Source organism: Branchiostoma floridae, unplaced genomic scaffold, assembly GCF_000003815.2.
Source record: "Branchiostoma floridae strain S238N-H82 unplaced genomic scaffold, Bfl_VNyyK Sc7u5tJ_247, whole genome shotgun sequence".
NCBI classification, from domain to species: Eukaryota; Metazoa; Chordata; class Leptocardii; order Amphioxiformes; family Branchiostomatidae; genus Branchiostoma; species Branchiostoma floridae.
Window position 1 is genome coordinate 304,136 of NW_023365793.1, and position 15,197 is coordinate 319,332.

The window sequence follows — 15,197 nt, forward strand, 5'->3', positions numbered from 1 at the left end:
GCATGCTTCTCGAAAGGTTGAGGTCAAACAGAGTGCTATTGTTGTTCTTTTAAGCATTGCTAGGCGACGCTTTTGATCCACAAAATGAAAGCGTCTTTCAAAAGTTGACGATTGCAGTTTAAGTGAGTATTGCTAGGTGACGTTTTGACAAATGGGTCTAAAAGTGCTACACACATATATCTGTGATGTTGATTTGTATGTCCTAGGCCCTAATACTCCACACTCGTAGACTTACAATCATATGTGTCGTTGGTTTTGAACATTCTAAACTTAAAAGCAATCACTAAAGGATGAAAAGTAAAATATGCACACAGCAAAGGTTTCTGTGAAAATCGGGAAAACATTTTATTTTATACCTAAATATTTGACTGTGAAATAATGACAGTTAATGGTATGTAACCCTAGAGAGAACGTCATATTGCTTTACATGCTTATTCGTTGTGAAAGACCACTTTGTCTTCCAATATGTTTTGTGAAGTAGGAAAAAGTAAACACTCTAAAATCACAACATATAGGGACAGCATAAAAACACCTTTTGCACACCTTAAACTTCTGTTCGTGGCGTCGGGCGTGGCGTAACTGGTAGAGCGTTCGGCTCGGAACCTAGAGGATCTGAGTTCGATCCCCGCCGTGCCCCGCCCCGACGTTGTGCCCTTGGGAAAGGCACTTTACACGACCTTCCTCACTTCACCCAGGTGTAAAAATGGGTACCTTCTGTCTGTACCGTGTATGTGGCACTGTTAATATAAGTTACTAAAACTTGAGTGCAGTGCCACATTGCCCTCGTCTGTCCAAAAGCAAAATAGCAAAAAAAAAAAAAAAAAAACTTCTGTTCCGTCTGGTTGGAGACCATACCATCATCGTGTCACAAAATATGAATGTCGACTTTCTTAGACAACCAAATTAAAGGTACCGGAAAAGACGGTTGCACGTTACATTGTATATGAGTATGAATTTAGATAAAGGCTTTTTGTCCCATCATCATAGCCGAAAATTTCTTTGATGTTTCTCAGACACCTTCCTAGGTCCTCCAAGCTTCTGACTGCAGTTCTGCTTCTCGCCACTAAAGGTAGACTTTTGTTAGTGGCACTGAACTGGAACAAGGTTGGATACAAACTTAGTCACGTTTGGGATTGTGTTCTTGCCCAAAAAAATACAGGAAATTTTAGTCTCTGAGAGACATCAAAACGTACGTCTGTACAAATAGCTTGTGTAGAAGATTTATCCTACATCCTAGATTCTAACAGCCTGCTGAAATTATTTTGGACTTTTCTTGTATACTATAAAAAGAATATTCCTCTGTAACCAATTCAAAGGTTCTTGCGATGTACTCTACATAATACTCACGCAAAAAAAGGAAGTTCAACTGCAGTAACAATGTCAGCCGCCAGGATGCCCGACAGTCTAAAGGACAGTAAGGTTATTTTTTAACAACACCAACCTATTGTTCAAATATTAGCGCAATTTACACAGAGATTCTAAAAATATTTTACATTTCACACATGTACGCAAATGGTCAACGTAGAGTAAAAACTATACCTCCTTTTCCAATGGAGGTAATGGCTTTAAAGCACTTTGAGAGAAACAATGTTGCATTTGACTTCAGTCTCACCAAATGCAAACTATATTAACGCTCCATTTTAGAAGGCTAAGGCCATAATTGTATTACCTAAAGCGGGGCACGCCAATGGTCAATCTAGAAAAAAAGGCCCATAAATTAGTTTTAAAACCATGGAGATGATAAGAGTTACCGCAGCTTTTGTTTTGAGCAAATGCTTGAAAGTTTGTTTTATTCAAATTTAAACTAGTGTTGTTATTTGTTGAATTTAGGTGGAAATACTTCCAAATTGCATGCTAGGTAAAGAAATAAACGAATGCCCTTAAACTTCAAGGTTATATCACGAGCTGAATTTAAAACGCGTATGTGACTTAACGTAGAAAAACTTCACTGCAACGTTAACTTGATATATTTTACCACAAAAAATAGTAGAAATTCCAACTTATTATGTATTAATCTACCACTGTTGCATTTCTAACTTCACACAATGATTCATCGATATCCTTTCTAGCAGAAATTCAAGTATATCTAATGATAAAGCTAGAAGAACACAAATTAACAAAATGATCAAGGTCATGCTGAAAAATCTCATTTCTACTTAAGAGTGACAAAGAACGGAGGACAAAGCCTGTGGTCATTCTTGTTGCTATGCGTCGTCCAAAATTCGCTTATATAATTGTCGCGCAAGATTTATACAAATCCCTAATTACGGTTAGCCTTGAGTCCAGCCCTGTTAGCTTTGTTCCGCTCCCGAAGGGCGAGTAGCGACCTTCGGGAGCGGAACAAAGGTAACAAGGCTGGACTCCAGGCTACATTACAGTGACTTTACAAGCCGCTCTCAGAGAACTCAATGCCAAGCTTCGAAGAAGGCCTCGAGAAGGGTGACTTTTGATACCAGTCGGAGGACAAAATCTTTGAAGGTTTAAAGTGTCTTTCGTTGAAGAGCTTCATCATGAGGTAAGTGCTTCTCAATCGGGGTGACCAATATGCTTTTAACCTTACGCAGAAATAAGGCAAACGACTCAAATATCTAAGCAAAATATAGTAAACTATAAAGTTCTTTATCAATTTTACAAAATTAAAAAAAAAAATCAGTGTTGTCATCATAAGACAGCCAATTGGTGGCGAGAACCACGAATGGACTGAAGTCCTATCTGCAACAGGCGTGCAGTCTAAGACTAACGCTTTCTACCAGACATTGCACAACAAAATCGACCAGTACTTTCCTGTAAAGACTATCAAACTCCATACCAACGATAAGCCATGGATCAGTCCCAAAATCAAAAGCCTCATACAACAACGACAACAAGCCTTCAATGCCCAAGACCATGACAGGTACAAGCAACTTCGACACAAAGTAAAACAAGAAATACAAAGTGCAAAGAAAAACTTCTACAAGGACAAAGTGAACACCATAAAGAAAGAAAACCCATCAAAATGGTACCAGCAGATCAAGGTCATGACGAACACGTCAGGAACAGGTCTCACCCTCCACGTTGAAGGTGCACCACCAGGAGACAACAAGGCTGTCGCTGACGCAGTAAACAATGCTCTGTGCACAATAACCTGCTCACTCGACCCACTGGACAACACTAGACTACCAACATTTCTCCCAGCTAGGCCTTTGGACGAGGTGCAGCCGTGGCAAGTGTACGAAAAGTTGAAACACGTCAAAGTGAACAAGGCCGCAGGACCGGACGGTCTTTCCAACAGAATCATCAAGTGCTTTGCCTATGAGATTTCTACACCAGTAACGTCCATATTGAATGCCTCACTATCGGAGGGGGTCGTCCCAGAACAATGGCGACAGGCAAATATCATACCACTACCTAAAACGCGCCCGCCGTCGATCAGCGAACTTAGACCCATATCCCTGACACCTACCCTAGCAAAAGTAGCGGAAACTTTCATCTCGAAACATCTGTACTCTGACATCAAGCACAGCATTGACCCAAACCAGTTTGGTTGCATACCAGGTCGTTCTACGACACACTGCCTCGTCGATTTAATTGACCAACTGGCTAGAACAGCAGATAAGAGGGAGACAATAACAACGCTGATAACTACGGATTTTGCCAAGGCGTTCGACCTTGTGGACCACAGCATAGCCATTTCAAGCCTACTTGGAGCAGGTCTACGAAGCTCGCTCGCCAAATGGGTATGTTCGTTCCTGTCCACTAGAAAGCAGAGAGTGATGCACAAGGGAACGTATTCAGATTGGAGGGAGACGACCTGTGGCCTACCACAAGGAACAGTGTTAGGCCCCTTAATCTTCCTTGCTCTAATCAACAGTGCAAATGAGGATTCCCTTGCTAGGAGGTGGAAGTTCGTGGATGATCTTAACTTAGCTGAGAGCAGGTTGATCCGGGACACCTCAACAATTCAAACGGACCTCAACAGCCTCGACCAATGGGCATCCACAAGAAAGATGAAACTTCACCCCAAAAAATGCAAAGCCATGCACGTGGTCTTTACGAGAACAGTCCTTCCACTGCCACCCCTGTCTATTGCTGGCCAACCGTTAGAGGAGGTCAGGATAGTTAAACTCCTCGGCTTGTTCATCCAGGCTGACCTTGGTTGGAACACACATGTAGACCACATTGTCAAACAAGGCAACCGAAAGCTATTTATGCTTAAACAACTCAACCAGTTCGATCTGTCTAGGGATGACATACTTACCTGCTACAAAACATTCGTCCGTCCAAGCTGTGAGTACGCAGCGCCTGCCTGGCATCCTGGACTAACTGCTAGACAGCGACGAAGGATCGAATTCATCCAGAAACGCGCATGTCGGATAATACTCCGCTCTGCCTACACTTCATACCCAGAGGCGTGCCGGATTCTGAACTTGTCTACCCTAGATCAAAGGAGAGACCACCTCTGCCTGCAGTTCGCCCAGAAACTCCTCCAGTCACCGGACTTCCGTCACTGGCTACCACAAACCCGGGGGGCTATCACTGGGAGAGCCACAAGGGCCAGCAACCAACTAGACACTGTCAAACCCAGAACTGAGCGCTACAAAAAAAGTGCAATCCCATATATGATATGCCTGCTGAACAAAAATAATGGAAATTAATGTTAACAATGCAACTGTATATTATCTATTGTATATATGTAACGTGATTTTATTGTATTTGTAGCACAGAGGTGCTGTACAACAAGGCCGTAATTCAACCTCTGGTTGCCAGTGCCTTGTTTTTATTCTGAATAAACCATTTGATTGATTGATTGATTGATTGAAAAACAAACAAGAGTAAACTGTAAAGAGAGCTGATGTTTTTTACATTTTCGGTCGTGACGTGGCCTTTTGAAACTGTGGGGTCATTTTTGGTCTCTTTTGGTCCCCTGTATTGTATACACTGGGAGTTAAAAAGTAGCTCTATCCTGCCCACGGTGGTCCGGTTGCTAGGCTAAAATCCCCATTGCTATGTGAATAGGCCGCACCCACTATTGTCACGGCGGGATGCCACCTCTGACTTGCCGGCAGAACAAGGATCGGCACAAATATTTTTTTCAAGTTAACATGCAATCTGACAATCGTATTGAAAATACAAAGTATAAAACTATCAAAGTTACATACACTACGTCGTTGAACTCCTTGACGAATAGGTGCCGTTTACTATTTGTGAAAACACCGAGTTATATCCACGATAAAAGCTGTGCCTTCAAAGCCCAGCCTGGACTAAATACAATACGGAACTGGTGCAACATCCTCCACTGATGATAGGGGGCGGGGAGGTCCGTGGCGACCGGAATGCAGAGGGAAAACAACTGGTAAATCTTGGAGCGACAATGAATCAGCCGACAAGCTATGGAGAGCTTAGAGCCACGGGCTGTTTATCGCCAAAGACATCGATCAGGAAGACCCGCAGGGAAGAGCTGAAACCGATACAGAAAAACGGCAAGCTAGTACAAGGATTGCTTTTCCCTCGGAAACTTGACAACATAAAAACCTTTGTAGTGCCAAGACTGATATTCCCGATGAGAGTGAAAATTTGTGGGGTTCAAAAAGCTGGCGAGGGCGGACGCAATGCTACGAGAAGCGGTAAAGAAAATGGCGGGGATGCCTACCAGAATGTCCGACGCATTCGTAGCCCTACCACAGTCCAGATTGGGACTTGGCCTGCCAATTGCGAGATTCAGAAACCTCTACCGACACAGTCTTGTTGACAGGTTCGAACGATGGTGGACGGTGGAATTGGGCTAACGTTAAAGGGGGATGACTGCACGATCACACATGAAGACTGAGCAGCACGGCCATGTCACAAACAAGATAAAGACAGACGGAAATTCGCAACCGCCTCGATAAGAGCAGGTCAGAGGCTGTGGACAATGGTTTTCGCACTGTAGATAGAAGGGCCAGTTTTTTGGAGTAAACTACAGATGCTATTGGTGCCAGAATCGCAATAAAATAGACAGTGGTCAGTCTTATCATCAATAAGCGGGAGGTGATAAAATGCATATTTATGAATGACACACAAGTATCCTGAATAAGATTAAAGACAGACGCTTAATGAGCTTGTGCTGAAGTTTCATTCAGTCTTCCGATTAAGCTATGCTCCCGCAAACATCTTTTTCACGAATTATAACACTGCCCAACCAAGGTCACTAGAACACTGTCTAACCAAGGTCACAGACCTGTAGCGCTGAAACAGGAGGGACTGTGAGGTTGCCGACAGACGGTGGCAAAATATCAGACCAAACTCAAGACTGAAGGCGCCATGATATATCATAGACCAGGAATCTCCAGGATTGCTAAGCTCCAAGTTGTGACAAGTGTTTAATAGTAATGAGCTCTAGGGTTAATATTCATGAGCTAGACACTAACACGCATGCGTAGCGTCAGGAGACGGGTAGAGGAACCTGAAGAGAGATACCTCCACAAGGCACAGAGGCTCTTGTGGAAGATTGAATAAACCGTAAGCAGTACCTCATCGGGCCTGAGTCATCATTCAAGAAGACCACAGCTGATAGATCTGGATACAGAGATCAGTGACAGAAAGTTACATGGTGTCAGAAGCCGGATTCAAGTCCACACGCGTTGAAAAGACACGACGGTCAAGAGAAGACGAAAAACGAGGTAGGCCCCTCCTCACTCAAAGATCCATTGTTTTCAAGCAGTCCCAGGAAGTCGGGCAGGCATTCCAATGTCTGGAATACTAACTAGAGTCAGGCTGGGTCAAAGTTGCTGGAAGCCCTATCCATCACTGTCTTGTTAGGTCCAGTTATAACGTGACAACTTCAAAACAAAGCCTTAGACAATGGCGGAGGGCAGTAGTTTGCGACAGCCAGCCTGTCTAGATATTAATGCAAGGAATCTTAACGTAGAGTGGAAGAAATGGAAGGAGGAGGCACTACTGTACATTGACCTGACTGTGTCAGAGGATGCCAAGAAACGCAGAAAAACGTTGCGGTATCTTATGGGTGACCAGGCACGTAAAGTCCATGATACCTTGACCATCCAAAAGGCAGATAATGATGGGAACATGGTGGCGGTTGCCAAAGAAGAACAAACCGTCGAACAGATTGTAGAAGCATTCGACAAATACTGCAACCCAAAACAAAACGAAACCATTGAAAGGTACAAGTTCTTTACCAGAGCACAGCAAGCGGGTGAAGCGTTTGACACATACGCCACTCATCTCCGAAACCTAGCAAAAGATTGCGGGTTTGGAGCGATCGAGGAGTCACTGATCCGAGACAGGATCATTTGTGGAATCAACGATGCCAAGATAAGGGAGAGACTGCTGCGTGAGAAAGACTTGACCCTCGACAAATGTGAGGAGATATGCCGTGCATCAGAGATCTCCATGCAAAATGTGAGGATGATAGAGCCAACGGCCATACATGCTGTCCAACAGAGAACACAGGCAACACCCCAGAAGCCTGTGACCAACTGTAGGTACTGTGGAAAGAAGCACCGACAGCAGAGAGAGGCTTGTCCAGCGTATGGCAAACAGTGAAGGCTTGAAATGTAAAGGCCAAAATCATTTCGCAAAGGTGTGTAAGAGTGCCGATAAGAAACCTCGACAGGTTGGGAAGGCACAAGCTCACGCCAGGAAGACAAAAGTCCATGCTCTGGAAGAAGATGACTATGTGATGACCATCACAGATGCAAGACTACGCACCGAGAACACGTTCAGTATGTCCCACCCAAAGTATGCAAAGCAAGTGCATGCTAAGATGAAGTTAGAAGGACGCATGGTCAACTTCCAGCTTGACCTCGGAGCAACGTGTAATGTGATGCCGAAGCAGACATTGCTCAGAAACAAGATACAGTACAAGACAAGTGAGCACGGAGAGTGTTGAAGATGTACAATAACTCAGAGATAGTGTCAGAGGGAGAGACTGACCTGAAGATGATCAACCCCAAGACTGGGAAGAGGTATGTGGTGAACTTTGTGGTCATTGACTCAGACAGTATGCCGTTGCTTGGAGCGAACGCCATACAGCAGATTGGAGTAGTGACTGTTCATTACGATAGAATCCTAGCGATCCGTGGTAGCATACCCATTGATGAGACAAGCACTGTCAACAAGCCGTTGACAAAGGAGAGTCTGATCCAAGAGTACAAAGATGTATTCACTGGGTTAGGAAGGCTGCCAGGAGAATGTCATCTAGAAACAGATGACAGCATCACACCTAAGGTCCACCCACCAAGAAGAGTGCCCGTAGCAATAAAGGAGCAGCTCAAGACGGAGCTAGACAGAATGACGAGAGAAGGAGTCATTGAACCGGTGACAGTACCAACACCATGGGTGTCAAGCCTGGTCACCGTGAGGAAGCCATCGGGAAAGCTGCGAATTTGCATTGACCCAAGGGACCTAAATGAAGCCCTCAAGAGAAGTCATTATCCAGCACCGACGATTGAAGATATAATCCCAGAGCTAAGTAAAGCCAAGGTGTTCAGTGTCCTTGATGCCAAGAATGGCTATTGGCAAGTAGCATTGGACGAAGAAAGCTCAGTTCTGACGACGTTCAACACTCCCAATGGACGCTATAAGTGGAAACGCCTCCCCTTTGGGATTAAATCGTCCCCTGAGGAATTCCAGAGACGCCTGGACCAGACGTTAGAAGGTCTAGCAGGCGTGAAGCCCGTGGTGGATGACATCTTGGTCTGGGGAGAAGGAGAAACCTTGGCGGAAGCCACCTCAGATCATGACAGGAACCTGAGAAGCCTCATGCAGAGATGCAGAGAGCGCAGTCTGAAGCTGAATCCAGACAAGGTCAAGCTCAGAGAGCAAGAGGTTCCGTTCCATGGTCACCTAATCACAAGCCAAGGGCTGAAGCTGGACCCCTCCAAAGTCACAGCAATAACCCAGATGCCCCGACCAACTGACGCACAAGGAGTGCAACGCCTGATTGGTTTTGTGACGTACCTAGCCAAGTTCTTACCAAAGCTCAGCGACATATGTGAGCCTTTGAGGAAGCTGACTGTGAAAGACAGCGAGTTTGTGTGGCTGGACGCACACGAGAAGATACTGGAAACCCTGAAGAAGATGGTGTCCACGGCACCAGTGCTGAAGTACTACGACACAACTGAAGAGCTGACGCTCCAGACAGATGCATCGAGCACGGGACTGGGAGCAGCCATCATGCAGAGTGGCCAGCCTGTTGCGTATGCTAGTAGAGCTCTGACCGACACGGAGACGAGGTATGCCCAAATTGAGAAGGAGATGCTCGGAGTAGTGTTTGGTCTGGAGAGGTTTCATCAGTACACCTACGGACGAGAAGTGAATGTGCAGACCGATCATAAGCCGCTAGAGATGATTGTACTGAAGCCACTTCATGCAGCACCAAAGAGATTGCAGCGCATGATGATGCGTTTGCAACAATACAATGTAAAGGTGAGTTATAAACCAGGAAAAGAACTCTACCTGGCTGACACGCTAAGTCGCGCATACCCACCAGATGACGGAAGAAGGAGCAAGACCGAGATGGATGCTGAGCAAGTGAACGCAATCAGTGAGTTCATCTCAACGCCAACGATAGAAGATATTCGCGAGCATACCAGCGGAGATGCAGACATGCAGAAGCTGGTGCAGTACATAAGAGAAGGATTTCCAGAGAAGGGAAGAATCCCGGCAAGATTGATGCCTTACTTTCACATAAGGGATGAGCTAACCCTCCATGACGGGATCGTGCTGAAGGGCCAACGTGCAGCAGTGCCACTGACGTTGAGAAAGAAGATGTTGCAGAGGATACACGCATCGCACATGGGCATTGAAGCATGCCTGAGGAATGCGAGAGAGTGTGTGTTTTGGCCCGGCATGAACGCCGAAGTGAGAGATTACGTCAGCAAATGTGACGTGTGCCAAACTGTGGGCAGCAAGCAGCAGAAGGAAACACTACAACCACACCCGGTGCCGAAGAGACCGTGGGAGCGAGTGGGAGTAGATCTCTTCCAGTTCAAAGACAGAGACTACTTGATCACAGTGGACTATTACTCAAATTTCTTTGAGATAGACACATGCGAAAACACACGAGCCACCACAATCATAAAGAAGCTGAAGACGCAGTTCTCCAGACATGGCATACCGGATGTAGTGTTCAGCGACAATGGCCCACAGTTCGCAGCTGCTGAGTTCGAGAAGTTCACACAAGAATGGAACTTTACACACCAGACCTCGTCACCAGGCTATCCAAAAAGCAATGGGAAAGTGGAGAGTTCAGTGAAGACAGCCAAGCAGCTGATGGAGAAAGCCTGGATCGGGAACACAGACCCGTACCTCGCACTGTTGGATTTCAGAAAGACAACAATGCCAATGAACACAGCATCGTTGGAACCAGAAGTGCCCAAGGAAATCCCACAGAAGATCCAGAAAGAGAAAGAAAAACAACGCCGCTACTACAATAGGCAGGCGCGAGATCTGCCAAGGTTGAGCATCGGAGACGCTGTGCGATGTCAGCCACATGGAACAAACACCAATCGCTGGAAGAAAGGCACGGTGGTAGCAGAAGTAGGGAACCGATCATTTGAAGTAGAAACCGAAGATGGAGGAGTGTACCGCAGAAACAGACGACATCTGCGGAAGACACCGGAAACCCCACCAGCAACAGTGGGAACTGACGACGTTGACCAAGGAGATGCTCCAGAACCAACGGTCAACGACGAACCAACAACAACGACGACAACACCACCAGCAGAGACAGCAGTGAAAGACGACACAGCTGGACAACAGATGACAACACGGTCCGGACGAGCAGTTCGACCTCCAGTGCATCTGAAGGACTACGTTCGCGAGTAATGCATGAACAGTAATGCATGAACAATTAACTCAAGAATTGACTAACTAACCGACTAACTAACCATGAGAGAGACTCCCGATCAGCAGAACACAAGAACTTTAGATCGTGAAAGATCTGAGAAAGAAACTGAACTATAGACACATTGATTGTATAAGAACTGAAACCTGAGTGTCAAATATGTGAAAAAATCTAAAGAAAAGGGGATGTGACAAGTGTTTAATAGTAATGAGCTCTAGGGTTAATATTCATGAGCTAGACACTAACACGCATGCGTAGCGTCAGGAGACGGGTAGAGGAACCTGAAGAGAGATACCTCCACAAGGCACAGAGGCTCATGTGGAAGATTGAATAAACCGTAAGCAGTACCTCATCGGGCCTGAGTCATCATTCAAGAAGACCACAGCTGATAGATCTGGATACAGAGATCAGTGACAGAAAGTTACACAAGTGATACATTCGGATTTCATCGACGCGTGCCTAAAGAAAAATGACGCATTTACAGCGCCTGATCTGCAAAGGCTGTTGATTGACAGGTGAGAGTTTTCAAAAATTGTATTTCATATTTTGGTCAAAGCGACATTCCACTCCAGATGGGTTTTTTTTCCAATAGACAATGTATTGACATTTTGTGTAACTATTGAGATAAGAAATAATATTGAAATAGAAGGCTTAACTAACTACGTATGGTATAGAGTCCAAAATTTCTCAATATGCCGATGATTCTAATTTCCCTTTGGCCCAGAAACTTGGTTCCCTCTACTCATTAGTTAAAGACTTAGAAGATTTCTCTTTATTATCTGGTTTAATTCCAAATTTCGATAAATGTAAAATAAAACGTATAGGTTCCTTAAAGGGTACACATTTTTATCTTCCCTGTCCTTTGCCAATTCAATGGACTGACGGCCCCATCGACCTTTTGGGAATTCATATTCCTGTAGAACTTTCTGATATATTTAATATAAATTTTTATAGGAAATTCACTAATATCGATAAACTTTTATTTCCTTGGAAGACAAAGACTTTAACACTTATGGGTAAAGTTACTTTAATAAACATACTTATCGTTTCACAATTTATATATTTACTTAGCTCGCTTCCGTCCCCACCCCCTGATTTTTTTGTTAAATATGAAAAGAAAATATTTCGATTTCTATGGGGAGGTGGACCGGAGCGAGTTAGTAGGAAGACTATTCACAGTGCGTATGAACAGGGGGGACTTAAGCTAAGAAACTTGGGGTCTGTCGATCTCACCCTAAAAGCCTCTTGGATTCCTAAGCTACAGTTAAACAGAGAATGGTTCTGTTCCAAGATTTTATATATGTCTTCTTCATGGTTTCGTACTTCCTTGTTCCCCTTTGCACAACTTTCTGTCCGTGATTCTGATAATTTTATGAATCCCCCGAGCAAGGACTTTCAAACATCCTTGGAATAAGTATTGCACACACGAAATTTTTATTATAATAATAAAAGACTCTTTTTTAAAAAGAAAGATTACATGTCTATGCATTTCTTTTAAATTTCTTTATATTCCACTCTCTTTAAAGCAAACACCCACTTCACGAGATCCTGGGGAAGGGTCTAGAGCCGCTACAGACAGGAGGACATCTCCATGGCCTGACGTTCCCACAGAAACTACACTACGTTACGACATACTTCATCCCTAAGCTTCAATACCCATTACGGGTAGCGACCATGAGGGTTACGGGGCTAGAAAAGGTGGACACCATATTATACCACAATAATAGGTAACTTAAAAATTTTTTTGAACCCTCAGTGACGCAAGCGTGACACAAGTGCAGTGAGAGGGGACCTTTAGACATGTCACATCATTTACCAAATGGGAATTATAATATTATTTTCGCATCAGATATGCAAGTTAGGCTCTTGTTTGATTTACAACATTTTCTTTAAGTTATTAGTTAGACAAGTTAGCTCCTCATTATTTGCCAAATACACATTACGACGATCGGTTTACCTCTTCATGAGTAACTCCGTTTCAAATTCTGTCACATAAAAATTGGCTGCTGCAGTTTTCAAACAAGTCGCTATGGGGCAAACCTCCCAAGAGCTATCCATCACTCAAATTTTCAAAATGTCAAGGACATAGCTCTTCCAGATAATTACACCTCAAACTTCAATGACGTTCCGCTCCAGTGCCATAAAAACATTTTCGAATGTGACCTTCATTTTCCCGGCTCGAGCTCACCTACCAAATATCATTAAGAACCACCCACAGCTTTGGGAGTATGCTAATAATATACTAACAAAAATCATACTTATAGACAGACACAATCCGCTGCAATACCGTGGGAGACCACCGGGAGGCCCAATAACGAACTTGACCTTAAAGATCCATCCACAGCATCTTAAGTCATGTTGTTTACATACAAAAACACATGCGACTGTAGTCACTACTTTGTTTCTTGCTCAGTGGCCTGTATCAGGCCTTTTATATACCTCTATCAGATAGCCGGGTTGAGTCTTACTGTAACTGTTCTTCGCCCGACAAGGTCATGAACCCGAATAGTTCCACCCTCAGGCTTAGTACTACTCAAGCTGCGCGTGCGCTTGACCGAATCCGTCATAGTTGGCAAATACTGTAAATGCAGAAATTTTCGCTGTGTTTTTATGTTCGCGGTTTTCGAGTTGCAAATTTACCGCAAACTTAAAACCACCGCGAACATTGTTTCCATGGCAGTAAGAGGCTAGCAGTGCATGGTAATACCGCGAACATAAGACCACCGCGAACAGTCCTTTTTCCCGCTACCGCGAAATTAAATCGCAGCAAACTTATATGCATTTACAGTAGTTCTAAAGCCACTGTTGTTAACTCTTGGCATGACATGGCAATAAGCCCGAAAGGTTCGTCCCTGAAGCTGACCCTGAACTTGTTTTGAACCTACAGGTTACCACGTGGTCATGTCTGAAATTCACCAAACTGTACTGTACAAAGTTTAAACATTATGGCTTCGGCAAGATAAGTCTGGGCTTATGTACGTTAAACACTCTGGAATGTCCCGACCGCAGCTATGCCGTACTCCATGCCTGTAACCGTCGCCACCTAGCCTTCAGGCAAGTGGTTGGGTTTTGAATGGCTGTCTCTACTACAGTCAAAAGTTCAGAAGTTCACTCTGATTTTACAAAAATAAGATCAATTTTCTCTGTTTTTCTCTGGTGCAGGATAACCATGAATAGCATAGAATGTGCTCCAACAGCCAATGTAAATATAACTACTCAAGCGGGGTAGTATATCGTAGAGTGGACTCATTCCTCAGCTAACCAACATCTTTGTGAATGGTTTATTTCGCGTCATGCGACATACAATAACATACAATGGCAGCCTTTATATCTTTCGGCTGAATTGCAGTATCTTTTACACATTTTACAATTAAAATGAAAAGCAATAGAAGTGCATAATTCAACACATTTTAAAAATAACAATAATTACTATTAAAATAACTGTGTATAAATTCAAGACTTATTCATACCTAGCACTTTGAACTATTAAGCAAGTCGACAAGGTATGGTCGTGTAGTCTTCCAATACCTAGAGGTTCTACAGTGGAATTGTGTTATCTGGTGTTTGGACCTGAGGTTTCTGCCATGTAGGCTCACACGGTTTGGCGGTAGCCATTTTGAGAAAGACGAAGAGCTCAGCAAAGAGGTACCAAACCTTGTACAGAGTTCGTGCCGTCTGTTGCACAGAGACGGAAGTGACAACTGGACTAGACCCATGTCATAACTAGCAAAGGTAGAACCAAGAATTATGCGGCAAGCTCTTTTTTGCACGTTCTCTATGGCCCTAGACTGGGCACACGTGATTCCTGGGTGCCAGACCGGACACGCGTATTCTAAGATTGGATCTATCTCACTGCATGCAGTCATTCCTCAGTACGACATCTATATATCATCATACTCAAGCGGGGTGGTTATTCTCATTGGTGTACAGTTCTTATAATTAGCCTTCCTGTATCGGCCTTCTTATTTTTTTACCATGACCTACTTTCTTTAACGGGATGGGGATCTTTAGAAACCGGGAATACATAAAAAATTTATATACACTCATAAAACAGCACATTATTACCCAGAAATCCTCCTCTAGAAAAACCCAGACGTTTCTAGCCTATTATATGAGTCCGGACAGGGAGTACTATATTTATTCGCCATAATGAAAACATTTAAGCGCAAATTGGCTTATAGTTAACTTGCTTAGTAATGCACTTTCATAGTTTATGCTGCTATAAAAATGTGTCATTACTGTATTGTTATTGTTTTCTAAACGTAAGTCCACGACTGCCTAAAAAGCATGTCAAGCATCGACCTGAGTGTACACTCCAGCTATAAAAAAAGACAAAGTAAAAGTGAACGAAACTTTTTTCCCATCACTGTGA

General features: G+C 43.9%; 1 protein-coding gene across 1 annotated transcript; it reads left to right on the forward strand.

Annotated features, from left to right (window-relative positions):
• Positions 1-7,869: 7,869 nt before the first annotated feature.
• Positions 7,870-11,147, forward strand: LOC118408622 (uncharacterized protein K02A2.6-like). The gene has a single exon (XM_035809440.1). The coding sequence runs from the start codon at positions 7,870-7,872 to the stop codon at positions 10,804-10,806; it is 2,937 nt and encodes a 978-aa protein (XP_035665333.1). The 3' UTR covers positions 10,807-11,147.
• Positions 11,148-15,197: the final 4,050 nt, after the last annotated feature.

Excerpts from the sequence above, each read along its gene's own strand:
- LOC118408622 (XM_035809440.1), top strand. The coding sequence starts at position 7,870 with ATGTACAATAACTCAGAGATAGTGTCAGAGGGAGAGACTGACCTGAAG.